The sequence below is a fragment of the Brachyhypopomus gauderio genome, unplaced genomic scaffold (assembly GCF_052324685.1).
Source record: "Brachyhypopomus gauderio isolate BG-103 unplaced genomic scaffold, BGAUD_0.2 sc45, whole genome shotgun sequence".
Classification (NCBI taxonomy): Eukaryota; Metazoa; Chordata; class Actinopteri; order Gymnotiformes; family Hypopomidae; genus Brachyhypopomus; species Brachyhypopomus gauderio.
This window is the reverse complement of record NW_027506871.1, coordinates 2757814-2780000: the sequence shown is the minus strand read 5'-3', so window position 1 is coordinate 2780000 and position 22187 is coordinate 2757814. Positions and strand designations below refer to the sequence as shown.

The window sequence follows — 22187 nt, the reverse complement described above, 5'->3', positions numbered from 1 at the left end:
AGTCATGCATGACCTCCTACTGTGATCCTCTCCCATCCACACAGTGATCCACTAGTGTGATCCTCTCCCATCCCACAGTGATCCACTACTGTGATCCTCTGTCTCCAGTGATCCACTACTGTGATCCTCTCCCATCTCCACAGTGATCCACAGTGATCCTCTCCCATCTCCAGTGATTCACTACTGTGATCCTCTCCTGTCTCCACAGTGACCTCCTACTGTGTGATCCTCTCATGTCGTCAGTGATCCACTACTGTGATCCTCTCCTGTCTCCACAGTGATCCACTACTGTGATCCTCTCCTGTCTCCACAGTGATCCACTACTGTGATCCTCTCCTGTCTCCACAGTGACCTCCTACTGTGTGATCCTCTCATGTCATCAGTGATCCACTACTGTGATCCTCTCCCATCTCCACAGTGATCCACTACTGTGATCCTCTCCTGTCGTCAGTGATCCACTACTGTGATCCTCTCCTGTCTCCACAGTGATCCACTACTGTGATCCTCTCCTGTCTCCACAGTGATCCACTACTGTGATCCTCTCATGTCATCAGTGATCCACTACTGTGATCCTCTCCCATCTCCACAGTGATCCACTACTGTGATCCTCTCCTGTCGTCAGTGATCCACTACTGTGATCCTCTCCTGTCTCCACAGTGATCCACTACTGTGATCCTCTCCTGTCTCCACAGTGATCCACTACTGTGAGCCTCTCATGTCTCCAGTGATCCACTACTGTGATCCTCTCATGTCATCAGTGATCCACTACTGTGATCCTCTCCCATCTCCACAGTGATCCACTACTGTGTGATCCTTTCCTGTCTCCACAGTGATCCACTACTGTGTGATCCTCTCATGTCGTCAGTGATCCACTACTGTGTTATCCTCTCCCATCTCAGCAGTGATCCCCTACTATGTGATCTGCTGTTTCCGCAGCGATCCCCTACTGTGTGATCCTCTCATGTCGTCAGTGATCCACTACTGTGTTATCCTCTCCCATCTCAGCAGTGATCCCCTACTATGTGATCTGCTGTTTCCGCAGCGATCCCCTACTGTGTGATCCTCTCCTGTCTCCAGGAAAAAACTTTTAAAAAGTTTAATAACTTTCTTTTTAATACAATTTTCCCACCTTTCTATTGTAGAAGTAATAACTTCTGGATAACACGTTTTCTGAATATCTTGTCACCTGGATTACCTCTGGATAACTCCTGGATAACCCGTGGATTACCCCTGGATAATCCGTTACCTGGGTTACCCCTGGTTAACCCGTTACCCTATGATCCTGTCACCCAGGAATCCGTTACCTGCATCTACACAGGCGTATTTGGTGAAAACACTCAATTTCAGGCATGACACACTTCCATTCATGATACACACACACTTCAGTTCTCGATACACACACAGTTCGGTTCTCGATACACACACAGTTCGGTTCTCGATACACACACACTTTCATTCAGGACACCGTTCAACGGGGAGACAGAGACTCAAGGGGCACAGTGAGGGAACTGCACTAAAGGGAGACAGGACTTCAGTTTGAGTTTGAGTTTGAGTTTACCTTCAGTGCAATCCATGTTAGCTAGCAAGACATCAGAGAGAGAGAGAGAGAGAGAGAGTGAGAGAGAGCAAGTGAGAGAGTGTGAGTGAAGGAGAAGAAACGAGAGAAAGATGGGGAGAGAGTGAGGGAGAAGGAAAGACAGGCAGAGAGAGACAGGGAGAGAGGGAGAGAGAGAGAGAGAGAGAGAGAGAGCAAGAGTGTAAGAGGTCAGTTATATTAGTGAATGTTAGTTACAGAAATATACCAAAAATACACATACATAAATACACACAAATCAAAATACACACACATTCATAATAACACAAACCAAATAAAACCTAAATACACATACGCAGACAGACATACACAAATACATGCAACAACGTGTATGTGTGTGTGTGTGTATGTGTGTGTGTGAGTACATCAGTGTGTGTGTGTGTGTGTGTGTGTATGTGTGTGTGAGTACATCAGTGTGTGTGTGTGTGTGTGTATGTGTGTGTGAGTACGTGTGTGTGTGTGTGTGTGTGTGTGTGTGTGTGTGTGTGTACCTGTTTGTATTTGCGGTAGCATCTCTGTATCACTGCTGCTGCCATGTCCTGCTGCTCCTTCAGTCTCCGTCCCTGCAGACGATGAGATGTTTGATTGAGTGTGTCAATGTGTGTATGTGTGAGAGAAAGTGTGCGTGAGTGTGTGTGTGTGTGTATGTGTGTGGGTGTGTGAGCACATGGGGTGGGGTGTGTGTGTGTGAGTACATGAGTGGGTGTGTGAGTACATGGGTGTGTGTGTGTGTGTGTGTGTGTGTGTGTATGAGTACATCATTGTTTGTAAAGCTTATAACATGGGAACGTGTGTCATTGTGGGGACCTAAAATCGGGTGGGCATAGATTAATTTTTTTAATCTAGATTAATCTCACTGAAATCTTGAAATTAATCTAGATTAATCTAGATTAATCTATATTAAAATGGCTCATATGCGTGCTACCAAAGTAATGACTAAAAGTCCGTTTTTGAGATAGGGTTTCTTAATACAGAGGGTGCATTAGACCAGGGGCTCATCTCCTGTTTCCAAAATGCATCTATGACTGCTTGAGAAAGCTGTTCTACTTTGATACTTGAAGAAAAAAAACATGCTCAATAAAATGTAGGCTACTCGTGTTCAACGGTTTATTCAGTTAAACATGAATTTGTTAGTACATTTAACCTCACGGACGTAATTTGGGGGGGACTTTTTCAAAAGCCGGTTTTGGTCCTCTGCAGTTTTAATGGTTAAAAACAAATATTTAAATAGCGACAAATCTAGCGCTAGGACCATGCATAAAACGACCGCTCCGAGCTCCGCTCCGGTAACACTTTACGTTCCTAAAAATTAATTTTCCATGAAGCAAACCTGGCGACTTCGTGGCTGCATCCATGTAAACACACGTACGATTTGTAATTCACAGGTTTGAAAACTAGTTCTCGCCCCTACTGTGCAATTTGGTTAGGAATACAGCCGAGCTAAATTATCAAGTTGAAAGTCATAGTTTGCTTACCCATTTTGACCCGTTCCCAACCCAACTTTAAGAATAGATTAACGGCGATAATTTTTATATCGCCCGATAAGCGTATCAAATTAACGAACACCGTTAACGGCCCACCACTAATATATATTTATACATACACTTTTGTAAATTTGCCATTATTTATATTAATTATATTTTTATTTACCACTTATTTTATAATTACTGTTGCTCTTGATTTCTTGTTACTTTTGTTGTAATGCTTTGGCAATACTGTTGTAATTACAGTCACGCCAATAAAGCTTAATGAATCTGAATGAGCCAATGAGGTTGCAGATTAGCAAGCAATTTAGTTCTCGACGTCGGAGAAGCTGCGTTTCATATGTGAGTTAGTTTTGGCTGTGAAACGACATGTTTGTTTTATACCACTTAAAACTATAAGTGCTTCATTAACCAGACTGTGGTGGAGTATAAACCATTAATAGTGCCGGATACGTTACATGTTAGCGTCAGTACCACAGCGTTCGGACTTGCGGTTAATGCTAGCTAGCTTTCATCCCTTCTGAGGCATTTTAGGGGGTCAGTGCGTGTTGTGTCCATGAACAAGATCGGGGAGTGTTCGCCATGTCCAAAAAAAAAAAATATATATTTTCTACCACATAGCACTGTCAATAAGTTTGTACTTTTGGGCTTATTAGTGATGGTTGTGTCTGTTTCAGGTGACAAAGCTAAAACGGCACTGGGTAAACATCAAGAGTCTCCTTTTAGCAACACGGTAAGAAACTGTTCTATTTCATGTGTTTTTCACTGGGTAAACGTCAAGTTCCCACAATGTACAATGTACCCTGACAGTGCTGGCAGAAGATTTCTTTGGGCTTACAGTGAGTCCTCACAATGGTCTTTAATATGCAAGTTCTCACAATGGTCTTTAATATGCAAGTTCTCACAAGGCAGTTGTCAGATCAAGTGTTCTTTCCTTGGTAGTCTTTCTACATACTGATGCTTTCAGACTGATTTGTTAGTTTAAATGTAAAAAAACAAATGTAAAATTTGTTTGTAAAACAATTTGTAAAAAAATTAAAATTGTTTAAATTAAGTCTAAACAGACTTTTGGGATTAATTGTCACTCATTGTCACACATGTTCATTTGAGATCTGCCTCTCTGGAGTACTAGTGTTGCCTCCCACTCAAAATAATGTTTGACTTGTTTTTACCAGTGAAATCTTTGTCTATTTTTTTCCCAGACAAATCAGGTTGCAGATGATGTGGTTTTGTTATACTATACTGGTCATCAACAAATACAAGTGAAAAACACTCCTCAGGTTAGACAAATTATCATGTTTCTGAATATAGAATAACTGATGACATAATAATCCTTTTAGCAGTGTTTACATGTGAGCTTTATTGTCTTCTATAGCTGGATGCCTGCTCCATTAGTAGTGTGGAAGGCAGTGAAGATGAATATGTTGCTGGGTCTTTAGAAAGTAGCTCAGATGAAAGTGCCTGCAGTCATAGGATTCAAGTTTCTGCAAGAAAAAACAAGACAATGAAGAAATAGCATTTATACAGCCCTAGTTGTGGTCAATCCAGTCCTGCTCCTGACCAGTCGAGCTCAGTTTTGGTCAGAGGAATTTCAAAGATGGCTAATAAAGCCAGCGTATACAACAAGAATATACCGTTTGCAACAAACCACTGTCCAAAATGGCAAGACAATCTGAAGTTGCAAAAGCTTTGAGTTTTCCAAAAGGATCGAAAGAAAGCAAAAACTTACTAGAACACCTCGGGAATAGAGGGAATTTTGCACACAATGCTGAGGTCCTACAGTTTGGAAAAGGTGATCTTGGGCCTTGTAAGAAGGCCCAAGCTTTGTACACTGCTGCAACTGTCAAGGTCTCTTTGCAAAGACGTTCCTGTAGAAACATGTGAAAAAGTGTAAGCTGGGGGAAAAATCTCAAGCAGGAAAGAATAGGGTGCTTATATGGGACCTGCACCTCATGGAACTAGTGGACTGTGGAATCTTCTCAGTAACATGTGTCACGATAAGGTGCAACTTGCCATTGCCGGACATGTACATCAGATGATTGGGAGAGTATTTTTACAACAGAGTTGGCTCAGACACTGGTAAACACGAATATGTACGACAGAAAATGAGAGAGGTTGGAAGATTGTTAATTACAGCAAGGGAAGTCACTCCTTTGTGTAAAATGGAGGATTTTGTTGACCCAGCTAACTTCATGCATGTGGTCACTGCTGTCAGGAAAGCCAGTGGTTATGATGAAGAAAAGTGCACTTTTCAGCGACCATCTCTTGCCCTAAAGCTGGGTCATAGCTTACAGAAGATTGCTTCTTTGGTCTCATTTCAAGCAATTATGGATCGGGACACTGAAGGAGCTGAGAAGGCACGCAACTTTTTAGACATGTATGCAGCAAGATACGGTGAACTTATATCATCACATGCACTTCGGACACAGAGAGAAGTTAAGTGGAATGCTCCGCTTGTTCTTCCATTCACTGAGGATGTGAAAAAGCTACATTTGTATCCTCATCAAAAGCAAGAAGAGTATTTTCAGATATTGTCAGCAGATGCCTCTGCCAAGAACTGTACACATCTCGCGAAGGTTACTCTGGCTCAGACTATGCTCTTCAATCGCAGAAGAGAGGGTGAGGTCTCAAAATGCCTATAACCTCATTCGTCAGCAGAAACATGGATGACTTGCATGATGACGTTGCTCTTGCACTTTCAGAGCTGGAAAAAAACTGCCATCATTTTTCTCGCATTGAAATTCGTGGAAAGCGAGGATGGAAGGTTGCAGTTCTTCTCACACCGACAATGCAGAGAAATATGGAACTTCCTAAAGAAAAAAAGAGAAGAATGTGCAATTGCATCTGAAAATGTTTATATGTGTTATATTATTGCATATCCCCTGTATATCGCATTTAGGAACAGCATTTTGTAGTAGACGCCACAGCAATTTCAGTTTGGGATCTTAATGCATAGCTCTCTGTCTATAGAGCTTTTTCTCCCTGACAAGACACCATAACCCTCTTTCACCCATTCCTCCATAGAGTAGATTCACACACTAGCAACCATCGAGCAACACTGTAGAAACAACATGGCAAAATTGCAAAAGCTTCCTAGTATGATCACTGATATAAAACATATTAGCCACGTAAATAGTTGCTGCAGGCATAGACAAGGCACCTTGGTCTCAGGGTTCTACACTCTCAATCAAATGATGCAGACCTTTTATTGCACTCTGTCACATGTGACGTATAGAGTTCCTTTATATAATGTGTGTCATTAAAAGCAGGGAGTGTCATTAAAAGCTGGGGTTCAGTTCATTTCTACAGTCTACTTGTATAAATAAAAACATTCAGCATCACTTAGCATTGGTTTACTACCTCTTTACAGACTACATATGATCTATGTCTTTTTTGGGCCTCAGTATGGCTTTAATTGTGTAATCCCGTGTGATGTGCTGAGGAGTTGTTGACAATTTTCTAGTCACCATTGTTATTGGATGTACTTTGCCCCTTTTTTATGAGTACTTTTACTTAACTAGATCTTGATGCAGAAGTGGATTTAGAACCATCTATAATGCAGAAGCTGGAAACCACACAAAATCAGGATTGGAATCAACCAGTACCACAAGCGTCGGAGCCAACCAGGTGTTCCCAAAGGTATTGTCTGACACACCATGGAAAGCTGTAGAGGTCGAAAAACATTATTTGACTAATGTTGTCTTCCATTTATTCAGGTGTTAAGGTGGTTAAGAAAAGGAAATGGGAAAACGATGAAGTGAAAGCTGTGGAAAAACACCTGAAACAGGTTTATTAAAACTTGCACTGTGCCAGGAAAAAACAACAGTGTGAGGCATGTATAAAGGCTGAACCTATTGCATTGAAAGACAGAGATTGGTTGGCTATGAAATTTTTTGTAAAGAACAGGATCACTGCTCTTAAAAGGAAGCTGTAAATCTGAACACTTCTTTAGACTACACTTTCTTTTGTTCATTGTTCATTATAGAACACAGTCTTTAGTAAAAAAAAAAAAAAGTTTGGAGAGACATCTTTAAACAGTTTACATTTCTTTTATTTTTTCATACACTTTTTGTATTTAAGGCTTAGCAGCTTACTGTTGACGAGCTTTTGAAAGGCTTAAAGCATTAAATTTGATAGATACTGCATCACAAATGGCTTAAGAGCTAAAGGGCCTGTTATTTAAAAAACTATACCAGTTGTCTTTCTTTGCAAATATGCATTCTAGCTGCAACCTAGTTGTTAGTAAAAAAATCTGTCCCCAGATTTGGTGTGTGTGTGTCTGCTGGTACTCACATCAGAGTTCCTATGGGTCTTTGATATCCTTGAGTTTGTGAATCTGAAAAAAGTTCAAGGCCCTGAAAAGTTTTTGAAAACAGGTATAAAAGACAGCCGTCCTTGAAAGTCCTTGAATATTTTAGGAGGTTTGAAATTTCACATGGATGAAGACCGCAGTCAAGGAATAATAGGGCACAGTTGGTATGAAGTCAGTATTTAGAAATGATTGCTATCGGGGAGAAAGATGGCGGCGTAGAGGCAGCACCGTGTAAGAGCATGCTCCAGTAATCTTCATAAACTCATATGCGATTATTTTTTCCCGCATGGTTAAGAATACATAACTCGTAAGTTAACGTACTTTAATATGACTTTGCCTTATTATTTCACCAAGAACAACAAGAATATGCCTAAAACTAAGAAAAGTTTGAGAAAGGCCACGCTTGACGAGGCCGAAGAAGTGCTAACGGCTAACGCTACCGCTGAGATGAGTGGGGAGCAGGTGAATATTACTACTGCATCCAAAAAGAACGAAGGACTGAATGTGGTAGTAACTTCTGAGGAGAACGAGCAGTTGAGTACTAATACTTTACTCGAAGTTAACAATGAGAGACTGTGCTGAACATATGCCCGACACTTCTGCAACCGCGTGTAACACCATTGAACCGGGAATAGTGCGAGCACTACAAGTCTTGACGGATAATCTTACTAAGGTGTTTGATGTCAAAATAGCGGCGGTTCTTGATGCTATCAACAAACAAACTGCTAAGATGATAGCCGTGGACGCTAGGATGGAAGAAGCCGAACAGCGGATTGCAGATGTGGAAACTATGGCCACTAACTCTGAATCAAAGATCGCAGACATGGAGAAGCACATCGAGCGTATGTCAGAGCGCATCGATGATTTGGACAATCGAAGCCGCAGGTGTAATGTACGCATACTCGTTGTACCAGAAGGCACGGAGGGTTCTGATCCAGTTAAGTTTTTTGAAAAATGGATTCCCGAACATTTACGCCTGGAAACATCCACTGGCTGCATGAAGCTGGACAGAGCTCATCGTTCTCTAATGCCGAGGCCGGATCATAACCAGCGCCCGAGGCCGCTCATCGTAAAGTTTCACTACTTCACAGATAAAGCTCGTGTAATGGAGGCCGCTCGGCGCATTGGGTCCCGACATTCAGATCAGAGAAGTCTGAGAATTTCTTTCTTTAATGATTATTCTGCAGTTGTGGTACGGAGAAGGAAAGCGTTTGATGAAACGAAATCCCGTTTAAGGAAAATGAATATGGTTTATTCCCTGACATACCCGGCCACTCTGAGGATAACGGTAGCAGGAAAACAGCGGAGATTTGATTCACCAGAGGAAGCCGCGGTGTTTGTGAGTTCTTTGGAACAAAATTAACATTTTATAACTGTGATGAATCAGAAGTGTGTTACGTTAACTACAATGACTATTTTTTTCTCTATTTTTCTTTAACCATGTGGAGGACTAGGGAGTTTTTCCTTGCCACTGTCGCCTTTGGCTTGCTCACTGGGGACTAGGCCTCGGCACTTGTAAAGCTGCTTTGTGACAACAACTGTTGTAAAAAGCGCTATATAAATAAAATTTGATTGATTGATTGATTGATTATTTAACCTGAGGAGCATGCTCGGATACGTTTTGTGTCTCCTATGTTAAATTACAGGGAGGAAAGAAACTGCAGTCATGTTGGCTTTTCTGTTAATGATTCATTACTTTACATTATTTTTTTGGGTCATGGGCTGTGGGGGTGAGGTTTTGAGGCTGGTAACAGAGTTTGAAGTCTCCTGTAGACGGGCTTGTGGAGACACTCCCCATAAAGTTTATTCCTTTTTATGGGAATGTTGTTGGTTTGGTTGTTTTTAGTGTGTTCGCTGGTTTAGCAGTTTTTGTTTACACCGGGCATGTTTGTTTATAATTAAACTCGACACAATGGTATTTTTTTGGAGCACATGTATGGTTGAATCTTGCAACATATGGTATGACATCTAACAAACTTCGTTGTTGTACATGGAATGTAAAGGGGATCAATAATCCTATTAAGAGGCGCAAAGTATTAACCTTTTTGAGAAGAGAACACGTGGATATAGCTTTGCTGCAGGAAACTCATCTAGGCAATATAGAGCATCTAAAATTACAACAAAGTGGCTTTAATCAGGTGTTTTCATCATCATTCAGTTCAAATAGTAGAGGGGTAGCAATTCTGGTGCGAGCAGGACTTACGTTTACAATGTTGGAATGTTATACTGATAGCAGAGGTAGATTTGTTATTATTAAGGGTAAAGTTCTAACAACCGTAATTTCTATACTTAATGTCTATTGCCCACCTGCTCATCCATCAGATTTCATGACCAAAATTTTTCAAAAATTTTCTGAAATCCAGTCAGATATTGCCATAGTGGGTGGGGACTTTAATTGCATCCTAGATCCGAGAGTAGACCGATTTCCACATAAAATCATGCCTCTCTCTAAGCTGGCTAAATCATTGACTGCAGTCTGTGCAGATCTAGGAATGGTGGATGTCTGGAGGACATTACACCCTTTGGGAAGAGACTATACATTTTTTTCGGCATCCCATACGTGCCATACAAGAATTGATTATTTTTTTATGCCAGGACACTCTCTGAATCTGGTGCTATTTTGTTCTATTGGTAGCATTTTAATCTCAGATCATGCTTGTGTGACACTGGATATAGCTCTTAAAGGTTCTGGATTTAGCCCTAGACAATGGAGGCTGAATAATACAGTTTTGAAGGATCATACTTTTATTTCATATTTTAAGGACAATTTTGCTACCTTCCTTTCTATCAACTCTGAGTCCACAAATGATCACGGTTTACTGTGGGAAACTGGCAAGGCATATGCTAGAGGTATAATAATAGCTTTTGCTGCTAAGAAAAAGAAGCAAAAATTGATGAAACAAGAAATGCTTAGTGCAGAGCTTAAAATTAAAGAAAAAACCTACATAGAAGCACCATCCCCTATACTGTTGAAGGAAATAACAGCAATCAAATCATCACTTAATAGCTTATTGACACAACAGGAAGAAACAAAACTTAGATTTGTAAAACAGAGATTTTTCGAACATGGTGATAAATCAGGAAAATACTTAGCATACCTCACCAAGAAAAGGGCAGATTCATATTCGGTTGCAGCTGTATGCAATGATGAAGGCATCAGAGTACATGATCATATTCAGATAAATGACACCTTTAAACATTTTTACCACAAATTATATTTATCTGAGCAGCCAGAAAATGCATATGACCTGATGGAAAATTTTTTCTCAAACTTTAAGTTACCCACTTTGTCTCCAGAGCAACAGACTGCCCTTAATTCACCTATTTCTAGAGAAGAGGTTGTTAGTGCAATCAAAAAACTCAAAAACGACAAGGCTCCTGGTCCTGATGGGTTTACTGCAGACTATTATAAAGAATTTATGGACCTCCTAGTAGACCCAATGCTAAATATGTTCAGTGATTCATTCAGACAAAATAGTTTGCCAGAGACGCTCAGAGATGCAAATATAGCTCTTATTCTTAAAAAGGGGAAGGATTCGGAACAATGTTCCTCATACAGACCTATAACATTACTGAATGTGGACAGGAAAATTCTGTCAAAGGTGTTGGCAATCCGTCTTGAAAAATTTTTGCCTTGCATTGTCAAGGAAGATCAGACAGGTTTCATTCAAGGTCGCAACTCTGAAAATAATGTTAGACGCCTCCTGAATGTCATTCAGGCTTTCCTTCATCAAAATACTGATGGCCTAGTGCTTTCTCTAGATGCTGAAAAGGCCTTTGACCGTGTAGAATGGAACTATTTGTTTTATACATTATACAAATTCGGGATTGGCGATAGTTTTATTCGATGGATCAAGGTGTTATATGATAGCCCGCGGGCATTTGTTGTGACAAATGGGGTCCGCTCAGACACCATTCCACTTTATAGAGGAACTCGACAGGGATGCCCTTTGTCTCCACTTTTGTTTGCTCTTGCTATTGAGCCTTTGGCGGAAGCAATAAGAGCCACACCCTCTATACAGGGTCTTTCCCTTAACAATATACACCATAAGATATCCTTATATGCAGATGACATTTTAATATTTATCTCTAATCCACAAATCTCTCTGCCAGCATTGATAGGGGTCATAGATTCATTTAGTAGATTCTCTGGGTACAAAGTAAACCTGGGTAAATCAGAAGCAATGCCACTCGGGAGTCTCAAATCGATACCTGTAATTCAGCCCAGTCACCTGAAATATATATGTGACTGGATTTCAGGTCATCCTCAGTCGATTTGGCTAGACATCGAGAATTCAATGTCAAAATACAATCTGAAATTTTTGCTGTTCTTCAGTAAGATTAAAGATGTGCGGCTGAGTTGCAGTAATCCTGTTACTTTGAACACAGTAAAGGCCTGGCGATTAACACGTAGGTTAGAAGGGAGATCTAAGATCACATCTCCTTTTACCCCAGTGATGAATAACCTTGACTTTCAGCCTGGCTTGACAGATACAGGTTTTCGTGTATGGTGTGACAATAGCATTGTTATGTTAAAGGATGTCTTCTACAATGCTAAACTCATGTCATTTACACAAGTGACAGAGAAATATAATATCCCCAAGCAAGACTTCTTTCGCTATTTACAATTACGACACTATATAAGCAATAATACAACTCTTATAAATGAGGTAGGAGCTTCACCAGTGGAAAAGAGGTTATTTCTAGAAAAGGGAAATGTTTCCATTAGTGATTTGTACAAACTAATGATACCCATCTCTCCAATTCCTCTGTGTAAACTGAGGGACACATGGGAGCGAGAACTTTCAGTTGTAATTAATGAAGAAGATTGGAGTAAAATTTGGAAATATGCTAAAACCATCTCTGTGTGTAATAGAGTAAGATCAATACAACTTAAAATTGTTCACAGGATGCATATTTCACCAAATCGCAGAAACAAGTTTAACTCAGATCTTTCTCCCATGTGCCTTAAGTGTAAAACAGTAACTGGGACTCTAACACATTGTTATTGGTCGTGTTGTGAGATAAGAAGATACTGGTCTGATATAGTTTGTGAAATGCAGAAAATATTAGGAATGGACATTGAAATGGATCCTATGACCCTTCTTCTGGGTTTACCGAACAAGAATATTACATCAAAAATTAAAAACAGATTGTTCTGCATACTGACTTTTGCTGCAAGGAAGAATATTCTACTGCAGTGGACTAGTGTAAAAGGACCTACAGTTGGAGGATGGCAGAAAGTCTTGTTTGATTTGGTGTCACTGGAATATTTAACATCTATAATAAACTCTAAATCAGACATTTTCTTTCGTGTTTGGGAACCGTACCTGACATATGTTGAACCAGAGGTTTCAACAATTATGCTCCAGGGATTTGGTTGAAGTACTATGTGTTTGTTATGTGCTAAGAATGTACCGGTGTTGTTTTGTTTTGTTCTGATGTAAAAATGAAAAATCTAATAAAAAATAAAGATAAAAAAAAAATATAAGAAATGATTGCTATGAAAAAGATTGTCATGATGTTTTACATTTCTCATCATTTTGTTAAAAAATATGATCTGATATGATAGTTGTTATAAAGATTTTAAGAAAGTCTGCAAAGTGATTCCTTTAGCATTGATTCAATTAATAAAAAAAGAAGATTTAAATTTGATGTGGATTCATGTACCTTTTGTAAGTCAGAAAATGAATTCCAGGAGCATGTGTTTTTTCATGTCAATACTCACAAAGTTTTTGCATGGACACTAAAAACTGGATTAATCTCAAACTGGATTAATCTCAAACCATTTTACTTTATGTGGAAAACTTAAGTTTGGATTTCTCTGATGCCATAAATGTAGTCGTACTTTTAGCAAAATACCACATTCACTACAGAAAGTGGAATTAATTAAATTCATATTACTCTTCATTAAGTATATTAAAAAACTTGGACAATGCTAGAATCTCACCAGATTTCTCAAGAAATCTATAGTTCTAATCTAATGTGTATATGCATATGTGTATTACTGTTATTATTATTGTTATTATTATTATTATTATTATTATTATTATTTGTCTACCGTCAACGTGTCATTATTTTGCCAGCACAAGTTCATTTAAAACAGGGGTCTCCAACACGTCGCTCGCGAGCTACCAGTAGCTCGCCACCCCTTTCCGAGTAGCTCGCCAAAGGTCCAATAAATTACATATAAATTTGTAAACCTAATTGGTCCCATCAAGAAATCTACTTAAATTTATGTCCAATCAAAATTCACAGTTGTCCCTCCCCTTCTAACACTAAATGATTATTCGCCAATTATACAACAGTTAGTTCACAATCCGACTGGTTGAGAAGTGTTCTAACCCTGCAGATATGTGTGATAACAGCACGGTATTCTCATTCTCTGTATCACTCCGCGGACGCGTTGTCAAGTAACGGCATGTACATATATTCACGATAACACACTCCCTCTCATGTTCTATTGCTCAATTCGCTGTCAATCAAAAAGTTAGGCTGCCGTCAATATTGAATAAACCAGGGGTTACCCACGTCATGAGTCGCCCGCAGGCTTGTTTTAAAAATAGCTCACTATAGCGCCATGCACCAAAGCGCTGCATCGTTTATGTTTTTGCTACTATTATAGATTGTCCGCGGCTGCTAGCGGTCTTCCCGCTTAGCAATTGACACTCGCACACGCAACTTTCGTTCGCCACCCCCCGGTAGCCCTCCGCAATAACTGGTATCCAAGAAGTAGCTCCCAGTTCCAAAAAGGTTGGAGACCCCTGATTTAAAATTACATTGATTCTACAGGGCCTATGCAAAAGGCAGGGCCTATGCTTATACTTTGCAAAAGTTTGGTCATTCTCCTGTAGACAAATTTGTTTGTTCAGCACCGAAAGCTAGTGTTTCCTGTATGTAGTTAATGTATGTGTAGCCACTTTACGTGAATGCCACCTTCTCACAGGTGCATTACTAAATTGCCAGTCATGTTGAGTTTTTGTTGAATCAGCAATTAATGACATCAGCCCCGTCGACAGGGGGGGACAACCGGGTCTGTTGTCCCGGGCCCCAGGGCCAGGGGGGCCCATCAAAGAGCCCAGCAATTTATTTTTTATTTAAAGTCTATAATTTTAAATAATCCTGAAATCTTTCATAAAATATGAAAATATAATTGCCTGCCGTTTCCACAAAAAAAGTGGAGATAACTTTTTTTTCACACCTTTTTTTGTTTTCCCACCACATTATTAACTGAAAGCTGCGTGTGATTGGTCAGATGTGTGGAGCACATGCTTGACATGCGGGCAGTGGAGACATTCTTTGCAGTGTTGTTCGAAACGATATGTGGTAGTATAAAGAAACACCCCTCAAAAACAGGGGAAGGAACATTTACCTGACTTTTACCTGGTCTTTTATTAGTTCCACAAATTAATAAGGTAACAGCAGGGGGAAGAGCCTTTTCTTATAAGGCCCCCTAGCTTTGGAACAACCTCCCAAAATGCGTACGGGACTCTGACACAGTCACAATCTTTAAGTCTAGGTTGAAAACCCACCTATTTGGTTTAGCGTTTGATAATTAATATCCCACCTTAGATAAAGGTACAGATCCAGGGGTTCATAGATGAAGGGTTTTAGACGGGCGCTGGTGCTGTCGTCCTGTCACTGCTCGTGGTCACTCAAGTTTGTTGACAGTGCAGTGGATGGATGCCATTGTCTCAGAATGCCCCCAAGCCTATGTTACCTTCTGGTTCTGCCTTTTTAGCTAGGCTGAAATAGTTTAACTTAATGCCGGAGTTGCTGCCACACTCCAGAAATGTGTTAAATCTCATCTTGTATCTGTCCTCATACAGAGCTAATTTTCCCTGTTTTATTTTCTCCACATGGCTGCCCGCCTGCTCGAGGAAAAATGAGATGAGGAGAGGCAAGCGAGTTATCCAGTGCCAGCCACCTACTGCCTGACCGGATGAGCCTACACCATGATGGACATTACTACATCTTTTCCTTTTCTTTATTTCTTTCTGTCTAAATTGTTGTTGTTGTCATGGTGACCGGTGTCGGCCAGAGGAGGATGGGTTCCCCCCCTGAGTCTTGGTTCCTCTCAAGGTTTCTTCCTCATGCAAAAAAAACTAGGGAGTTTTTCCTTGCCACTGTCGCCCTTGGCTTGCTCACTGGGGGCTAGGACTCGGCACTTGTAAAGCTGCTTTGTGACAACAACTGTTGTAAAAAGCGCTATATAAATCAAATTTGATTGATTGATTGATTGATTGATGAAAATTAATGTTGCATTGTGTTCCAGGTTTGAAAAGTGCTAAAGTAGGCACTTGAAAATGTAACTGTATTTTTTTTCACAACAAATAGCTGTCTGACTGAATCGCAGGCCTGATAGTTTTCAGGCGCCACGCCGGAATTCCGGCGTACCGACATATACGCGAGAAAAAAAAAGGTTTGCTTAGTGCATGAGTTAAAGTTCTCCGTCACCACGATTTCCGTCATTTTAATTTTTTGGGGGGGAAATCCGTCAAATCATAATAATAAACCACATGCGCGCGCGTGCTATCTGTTTTGAGGATGAAATATGATCCTCTCACTGGCGCTCATCAGCGCTGGATGGATGACGGCGGTGTCATTTGATTGACTTGCGGGTCATCCCGCCTTCTGATTTTCGGACATTACGTAAAAAAGCTACCTCCCTCCTGCCTTAAGTCCAGTTTGTTTTGGTCAGTTTATGTTTTCAACTTGTTTGGTCGTGCCGAAGACATTATTGCTCCCGATTTAATCGACATAATCATCATACAGGTGGTCCACGAGTTACGATTTTCCGTGGTTACTACACATCTCCCATTTACCAGATATAGCCTCGTTTGGACCCAAGTGGTTCTGCGTCGTAAACGGAATTTGGTGTTTGGTGTGCGCGGCATCAGGATAGGCCAGGTATCACCAAATGGCGGACCGCGGTCCGGATCCGGACCCGAACGCCGTCCTGTCCGGACCCAATCACATTCCTGATTAACTGGATACGGACCCAAATGCCAAAAAAATTTTAACGGGAGACTATATTTTAAAACGGAGAATTTATTTTCAGACGAGTGTTACGTTCACCACCCATTTGAGTGTTACGTTCAACCCCCCCCGCTCAACAACTTTCGTTCGCCACCCCCCCCCCCACCCCCCCCCCCCCCCCCCGCTCAACAACTTTCGTTCGCCACCGCGAACCCGGACCTAAGGTCTGAGCTATCTGCCAAAAATGGACCGCGGAAAGATTTAATTGATTACCCCTGGGATAGGCCTTTAGCCTTAGTTAAATGAAGCTACGGATAAAGGTATTTGCCAAAAGGCTAGCTTTAGGATAGGATAACTGCGTATAGTACGTTATTTACGTACAGAATGTACGTATGTTCCGATTTACACCGAAAATCGATTTACGACAGATCGACGTCGTAACCCGGGGACCGCCTGTATTTCAGACATCGGAAGAACTTCAGAGGTAGATACAAGATAAATTCAGTATTTTATCTTTATTCTGATGAAGTTTAATTATAAGAAAGTGGTTTTTTTTTGAGCCGGTACAGGTGGTCAGACGATCTGGTTCATCATGGCCGCCTTACGGCGTAAGGTGTAATACATGGGCTGTGTTCGAAATAGTCTACTACATACTACTGGCATACTGATCGAGCCCCAAATCAGTATGTCGTATGCAGTATGTGACCAAAATGAAAATTTCCAGTACGCGAAACATACCCGGATGACTTACTACTTCCGCAAAATATTCCAGTACGCGAACAGAGCTATCTTCGTGGTGTACTGCATCCCATCATGCAACGCTACGTTCACGTGACCCCGTAGTGTGCTTTGCTTTTGTCGCATACTGGAAACTGTACTGCATACTACTACGAGGACCAGTATGCAGTATCCAGTATATACCGAGTCCAGTATGCAGTATCCAGTATGTAGTAATCTATTTCGAACACAGCCATGAACAAAAGCACAAAATGTATGTCCTAATAATCCAACACAAAATATTTATTAAATATTTATATATTAAAACTAACTATAATCATAATACTTGTAATTATTTTTAACTTTATTTGCATAATTCTTTGAGTTGTCTGGTATCCTTTGATTTACTAACAGTAATGAATAAATAATTAATCATGCCGGTTTTTAACATATTGTGTCTAATTGTGTTAACAGAATCTTTAGGTTACAGCATTTTCTCAGAATATTAATAGAAATTTGTTTTTTTTATTTCACCATAATGAGTTATTTATTATTAATTAATTTAAAGATTAATTATTAAAAATTTAAAATATGGTACACTTCCACAACACCCCGCGATTGCGTCATTTTCGGCGCAGGGACCCTCGCGCTGGTCACGACGTGCCAAGTATAAACTTAGCTTAGGCACTGACTGAGGAAATAAACTCTGTAATAATAATAAATATAAAAACCACTGGCAGAAGCAGAGCAATACGCGCAAGGAGAGGAAGAGACAGCGAGGCACCGAACGACAAATAAAAACGATGTTGGACAAAAACTGTGGCACTGTGGCACGTGCAGAGCACAAGCGCAATACTGAAGGAAAAAGCGGCTCCCAAATAGGATCCTAAAACGGCTCCCATTGTGGAGCCGGTTCCAATCGTTCACTTCAAAGAGCCGGCGGCTCTTAGAACCGGATTGTTCGCGAACAACACATCACTACGTCCAACAGCGGGAAATACAGTGGTGGATAGTTAAAGTAAACAGAAATCTGAAAAGCACAGAAAAGAAAGGAAAAACATTTACCTGACGAATTTTAATGTTGCATTGTGTAAAGTGATGGCTGCCCTCCCTCACACTCTATGTGGATACAGGAATTGTGCAGTGTTAAGTTAGAAAGGATCAGGTGCATTAAATGTAATTCTACAGAGATAAAACCTGGAACCCCTTTTCCCGCTATTTGGAGAATCTGTCCTTATTAGACTTCCCCTAAGACCTTTACGTGGGTTAATATCTTATATTATTGTTCTTTCTGATGTCCTCAAGTATGACTGCAATATATTGTGAACTTTGTATCTCATTTACTTATATTCTATTTAACTTTATTTATTATTGTTTACTTATTTTATTTTTTGAGGGGGGGGTTCTGATTTCTGTTTGTATTTGTACAAAATTGTCAAAACCAATAAATAAATTGGTATCCGCAAAAATTAAGAATTAAGAATCGATTTATTTCGATTTAATCTGATTTAATCGATTCGATTCGATCCAATTTGGGGTTTAGTGTTATTAAAAATGTATTTGAGCTGTTTCCTGACTATGTACAGAAGCAACATGTTAAAACTAGTATTATATCGATATTAATCAGCAAATAGTTACTGGTAGTTGGTAGTTACTGATGTCTGGACAATAAACAGAGGACATCTTTGAGGTGTCTATATCTGCAACAGTGGACTCCTACTGGGACACTAACCAGTGCATTATTATTATGATTGAAATAATTAAGAATTCACCCAAAAGCTGTTGCTACTAAATGCATTTTTATTTTAAAAGTGCTCACACTTAATAAACTGAAAGTATAAAATGTAAACGTGTATTTTTCTTTAAAGTGCGAATATAAGAACAGAACTGTCACGTTACGGTCCCTGACCCCTCCCTGTTGGGCGTGTTAACGTTGTCTGCGTCTACTCGTCTGCGTCTGTAGATCTCCGTGGGTGCGGGTGCGTCTTGTGATAGTCCTCACCTGTGACTCGTCTCGTCATCACGTGGGGTTTATGTGGTTTGTCTATTTAATGTGTGTTCGCGCAGCGTCCTGTGCTCGTCGTTGTTTGAGTCACACGTTATATGTAAACGTGTTTTATGTGCGCTGTCTGCGCTTTGGTAAATGTAATAAACGTAACGATTTGGAAAGTGCAAAGGATTATGTCTCGTCCATCGCCTTGCGCCCAACGTTACAAGAACATTTTTAACTTTTTTAAACTGTAAAAACACTGGGTAAACTGTCAGTGACATTAACTAACTGTAAATAGTCACTGACACTGGATAAACTGTCCTTCTGCTTTTAGATTGCCGATTTGACTATCGTCGATACCGGCACTGTCCGACGCCATGTTGTTTTACAGTTAGTTAGACCGAGCACGCCTGCGTGAATTCAGTGACGAGGCGGGGGTAAAAGTTCACTAAAAAATCGATCTTTGGACGTAGGAATCAATTATCAGATCATCTTATGCGAATCGATTCTGAATCGGAAAATCGATTTTTTCAACACAGGCCTAGTGTGTGTGTGTGTGTTTGTGGGTGTGTGAGTACGTGTGTGTGTGTGTGTGTGTGTGTGTGAGTGCACGGGAGTGTGTGTGTGTGTGTCAGGGTTCCCACGGGTCCTTGAAATCCTTGAAAGTTTGTGAATCTGAAAAAATAAGTTCAAGGCCCTGGAAAGTTTTTGAAAACAGGCATAAAAGACAGCCGTCCTTGAAGGTCCTTGAAAATTTTGGGGAGTTTGAAATTTCACATGGATGAAGACCGCAGTCAAGGAATAATAGGGCACAGTTGGTATGAAGTCAATATTTACAAAAGATTGCTATGAAAAAGATTGTCATAATGTTTTAAATTTCTCATCCGTTGTTGAAAAATATGATCTGATATGATAGTTATTATAAAGATTTTAAGAAAGTCTGCAAAGTAATTATTTTACCATTAATTAAATTAATCAAAAATGTCATTTTATATTCAGAGTTGACTGTTTTGATGCCCGTGTTAAAAGAACTTAGTTGACTTCAAGTGTAATAACAAGATTATCACTTATGGTAAGAGACAAAAGATGTAATAGAGATTCTTTCAAGAAACGTCCTAATACAAATTCTAAAACCACAATGGCTTGTCAAATGGCCCATATCATCTAAAGTAAAAGAGACTCATTTCAAAATAATAAATAAGATATATCCTGTAGCCATGTTTCTTGAAAGAAGATTTAAACTTGATGTGGAGTCATGTACCTTTTGTAAGTCAGAAGATGAATTCCAGGAGCATTTGTTTTTTCATGTCAACATTGACAAAGTTTTTGCATGGACACTAGAAACTCGATTAATCTCAAACTTAACATTCGTTCTTTTGATACCATTTTACTTTATGCGGAAAACTTAAGTTCGGATTTCTCTGATGCCATAAATATAGTCGTACTTTTAGCAAAATACCACATTCACTACAGTAAGTGGAGTGGTTAAAAGCCTTCTTTTCTCTTTACGAATGAATTCAATTCGTATTACTCTTCATTAAGTGGATAAAAAAAACTTGGAAAATGCTAGAATCATCTCACACCAAATTTCTCTAGAAATATATAGTTCTAATCTCATTATATGGCTTTGCTCCTCTGTTTTATGTATGTACTGTATGTGTATATGCACATGTGTATTATTGTTATTATTATTTGTCTACTGTCAAGGTGTCATTATTTTGCCAGCACAAGTTCATTTAAAATTATATTGATTCTACAGGGCCTATGCTGACTTTTACTTTGCAAATGTTTGGTCATTCTCCTGTAGAGAATTTTTTGTTTGTTCAGCACTGAAAGCTAGTGTTTCCTGTATGTAGTTAACGTATGTGTTTGTTTGTTCAGCACTGAAAGTTAGTGTTTCCTGTATGTAGTTAACGTATGTGTTTGTTTGTTCAGCACTGAAAGCTAGTGTTTCCTGTATGTAGTTAACGTATGTGTTTGTTTGTTCAGCACTGAAAGCTAGTGTTTCCTGTATGTAGTTAACGTATGTGTTTGTTTGTTCAGCACTGAGAGCTAGTGTTTCTTTTGAATTTGCATTGAATTAACATGGTTTTTTGATAACATATTCAGGGGTAACAGTAGGTAAATGGTGCCAGGTGCAGTCCTTGAATTTGAGGAAGTTGGTCCTGGAAAGTCATTGAAAGGTCCTTGAATTTGATGTTAACCAAGGTGTGGGAACCCTGGTGTGTGCGCGCGCGCGTGTGTGTGTGTGTGTGTGTGTGTGTGTGTGTGTGTGTGTGTGTGTGTGTGTGTGGGTGAGCAAGTACATGGGTGTGTGTGTGTGTGTGAGTACATGGGTTTGTGTGTGTGTGTGTGTATACCTTATATCTACGGAAAGCGTTCTGTATGATGCGTGCAGCTTCGTAGAGTTCTCGCTGCTCACTGTCGGTCAGTGTCAGCAGAGCAAAGTCCCTCTCCATCCTCCCATTGGCTGAGGCGTTCAGAAACTCCGCCCACGCTACACTGCTGGGGGGGCGAATCCGCTGCAAAGCTAGAGATCTTAAGGGGGAAGGGAACTGTGTGGTTGGAGACACACAGCTAGAATACCACCATATACACACACGCACGCACACACACACACGCACACACACACCTTTAGGAAGACAGCAACTTACAGAAAATGAGTGAGCAGGCAAACCATAGCAGGCTAGCTGGATACGATATACAAAAATGGATTTCTAAAGTCCCTTGTATTACCTCACAATGCTTATCACATGTATACATTTGTTTATGATTGATGATAGTAAAAAATAAACAAAAATGCCCCACTAAATCCAATTATTGAAACCTGACACTCGAGAAGCAAACCAGTCAGACCAGATCCACACTACTATAAGGATATTCTCTGCCTCACACACAGTGTTTTACAAACTAAATCCACATGTAACTCTCTCCCTTCTGTGCCCGCTCAAACTCCAAAAACGCATGTGAACCAACAGATCAAACATGTCAAATGGACAAACACTTGAGGGATTAGCTGTAACCTCACCAATCTGTGAAGTACATGTTTACGCCATAAGCCCTATAAAAGTGCCACAGGTGAGTGTAGGGTTAGGGGTTAGGGGTAGTGTT

General features: G+C 40.1%; 1 protein-coding gene across 2 annotated transcripts in view; it reads right to left on the bottom strand.

Moving 5' to 3' along the window:
• Window positions 1-22187, bottom strand: part of LOC143486728 (calmodulin-binding transcription activator 2-like) — a 71145-nt gene that overhangs the window by 8378 nt on the left and 40580 nt on the right. For both annotated transcript variants that reach the window (XM_076986110.1, XM_076986111.1), the window contains exons 18-20: window positions 21437-21653; window positions 2086-2157; window positions 1559-1579 (exon numbers count right to left, since the gene is read on the bottom strand). In XM_076986110.1, coding sequence (XP_076842225.1) covers window positions 1559-1579; window positions 2086-2157; window positions 21437-21653 — 310 coding nt within the window. The remainder of the gene's footprint in view (window positions 1-1558; window positions 1580-2085; window positions 2158-21436; window positions 21654-22187) is intronic.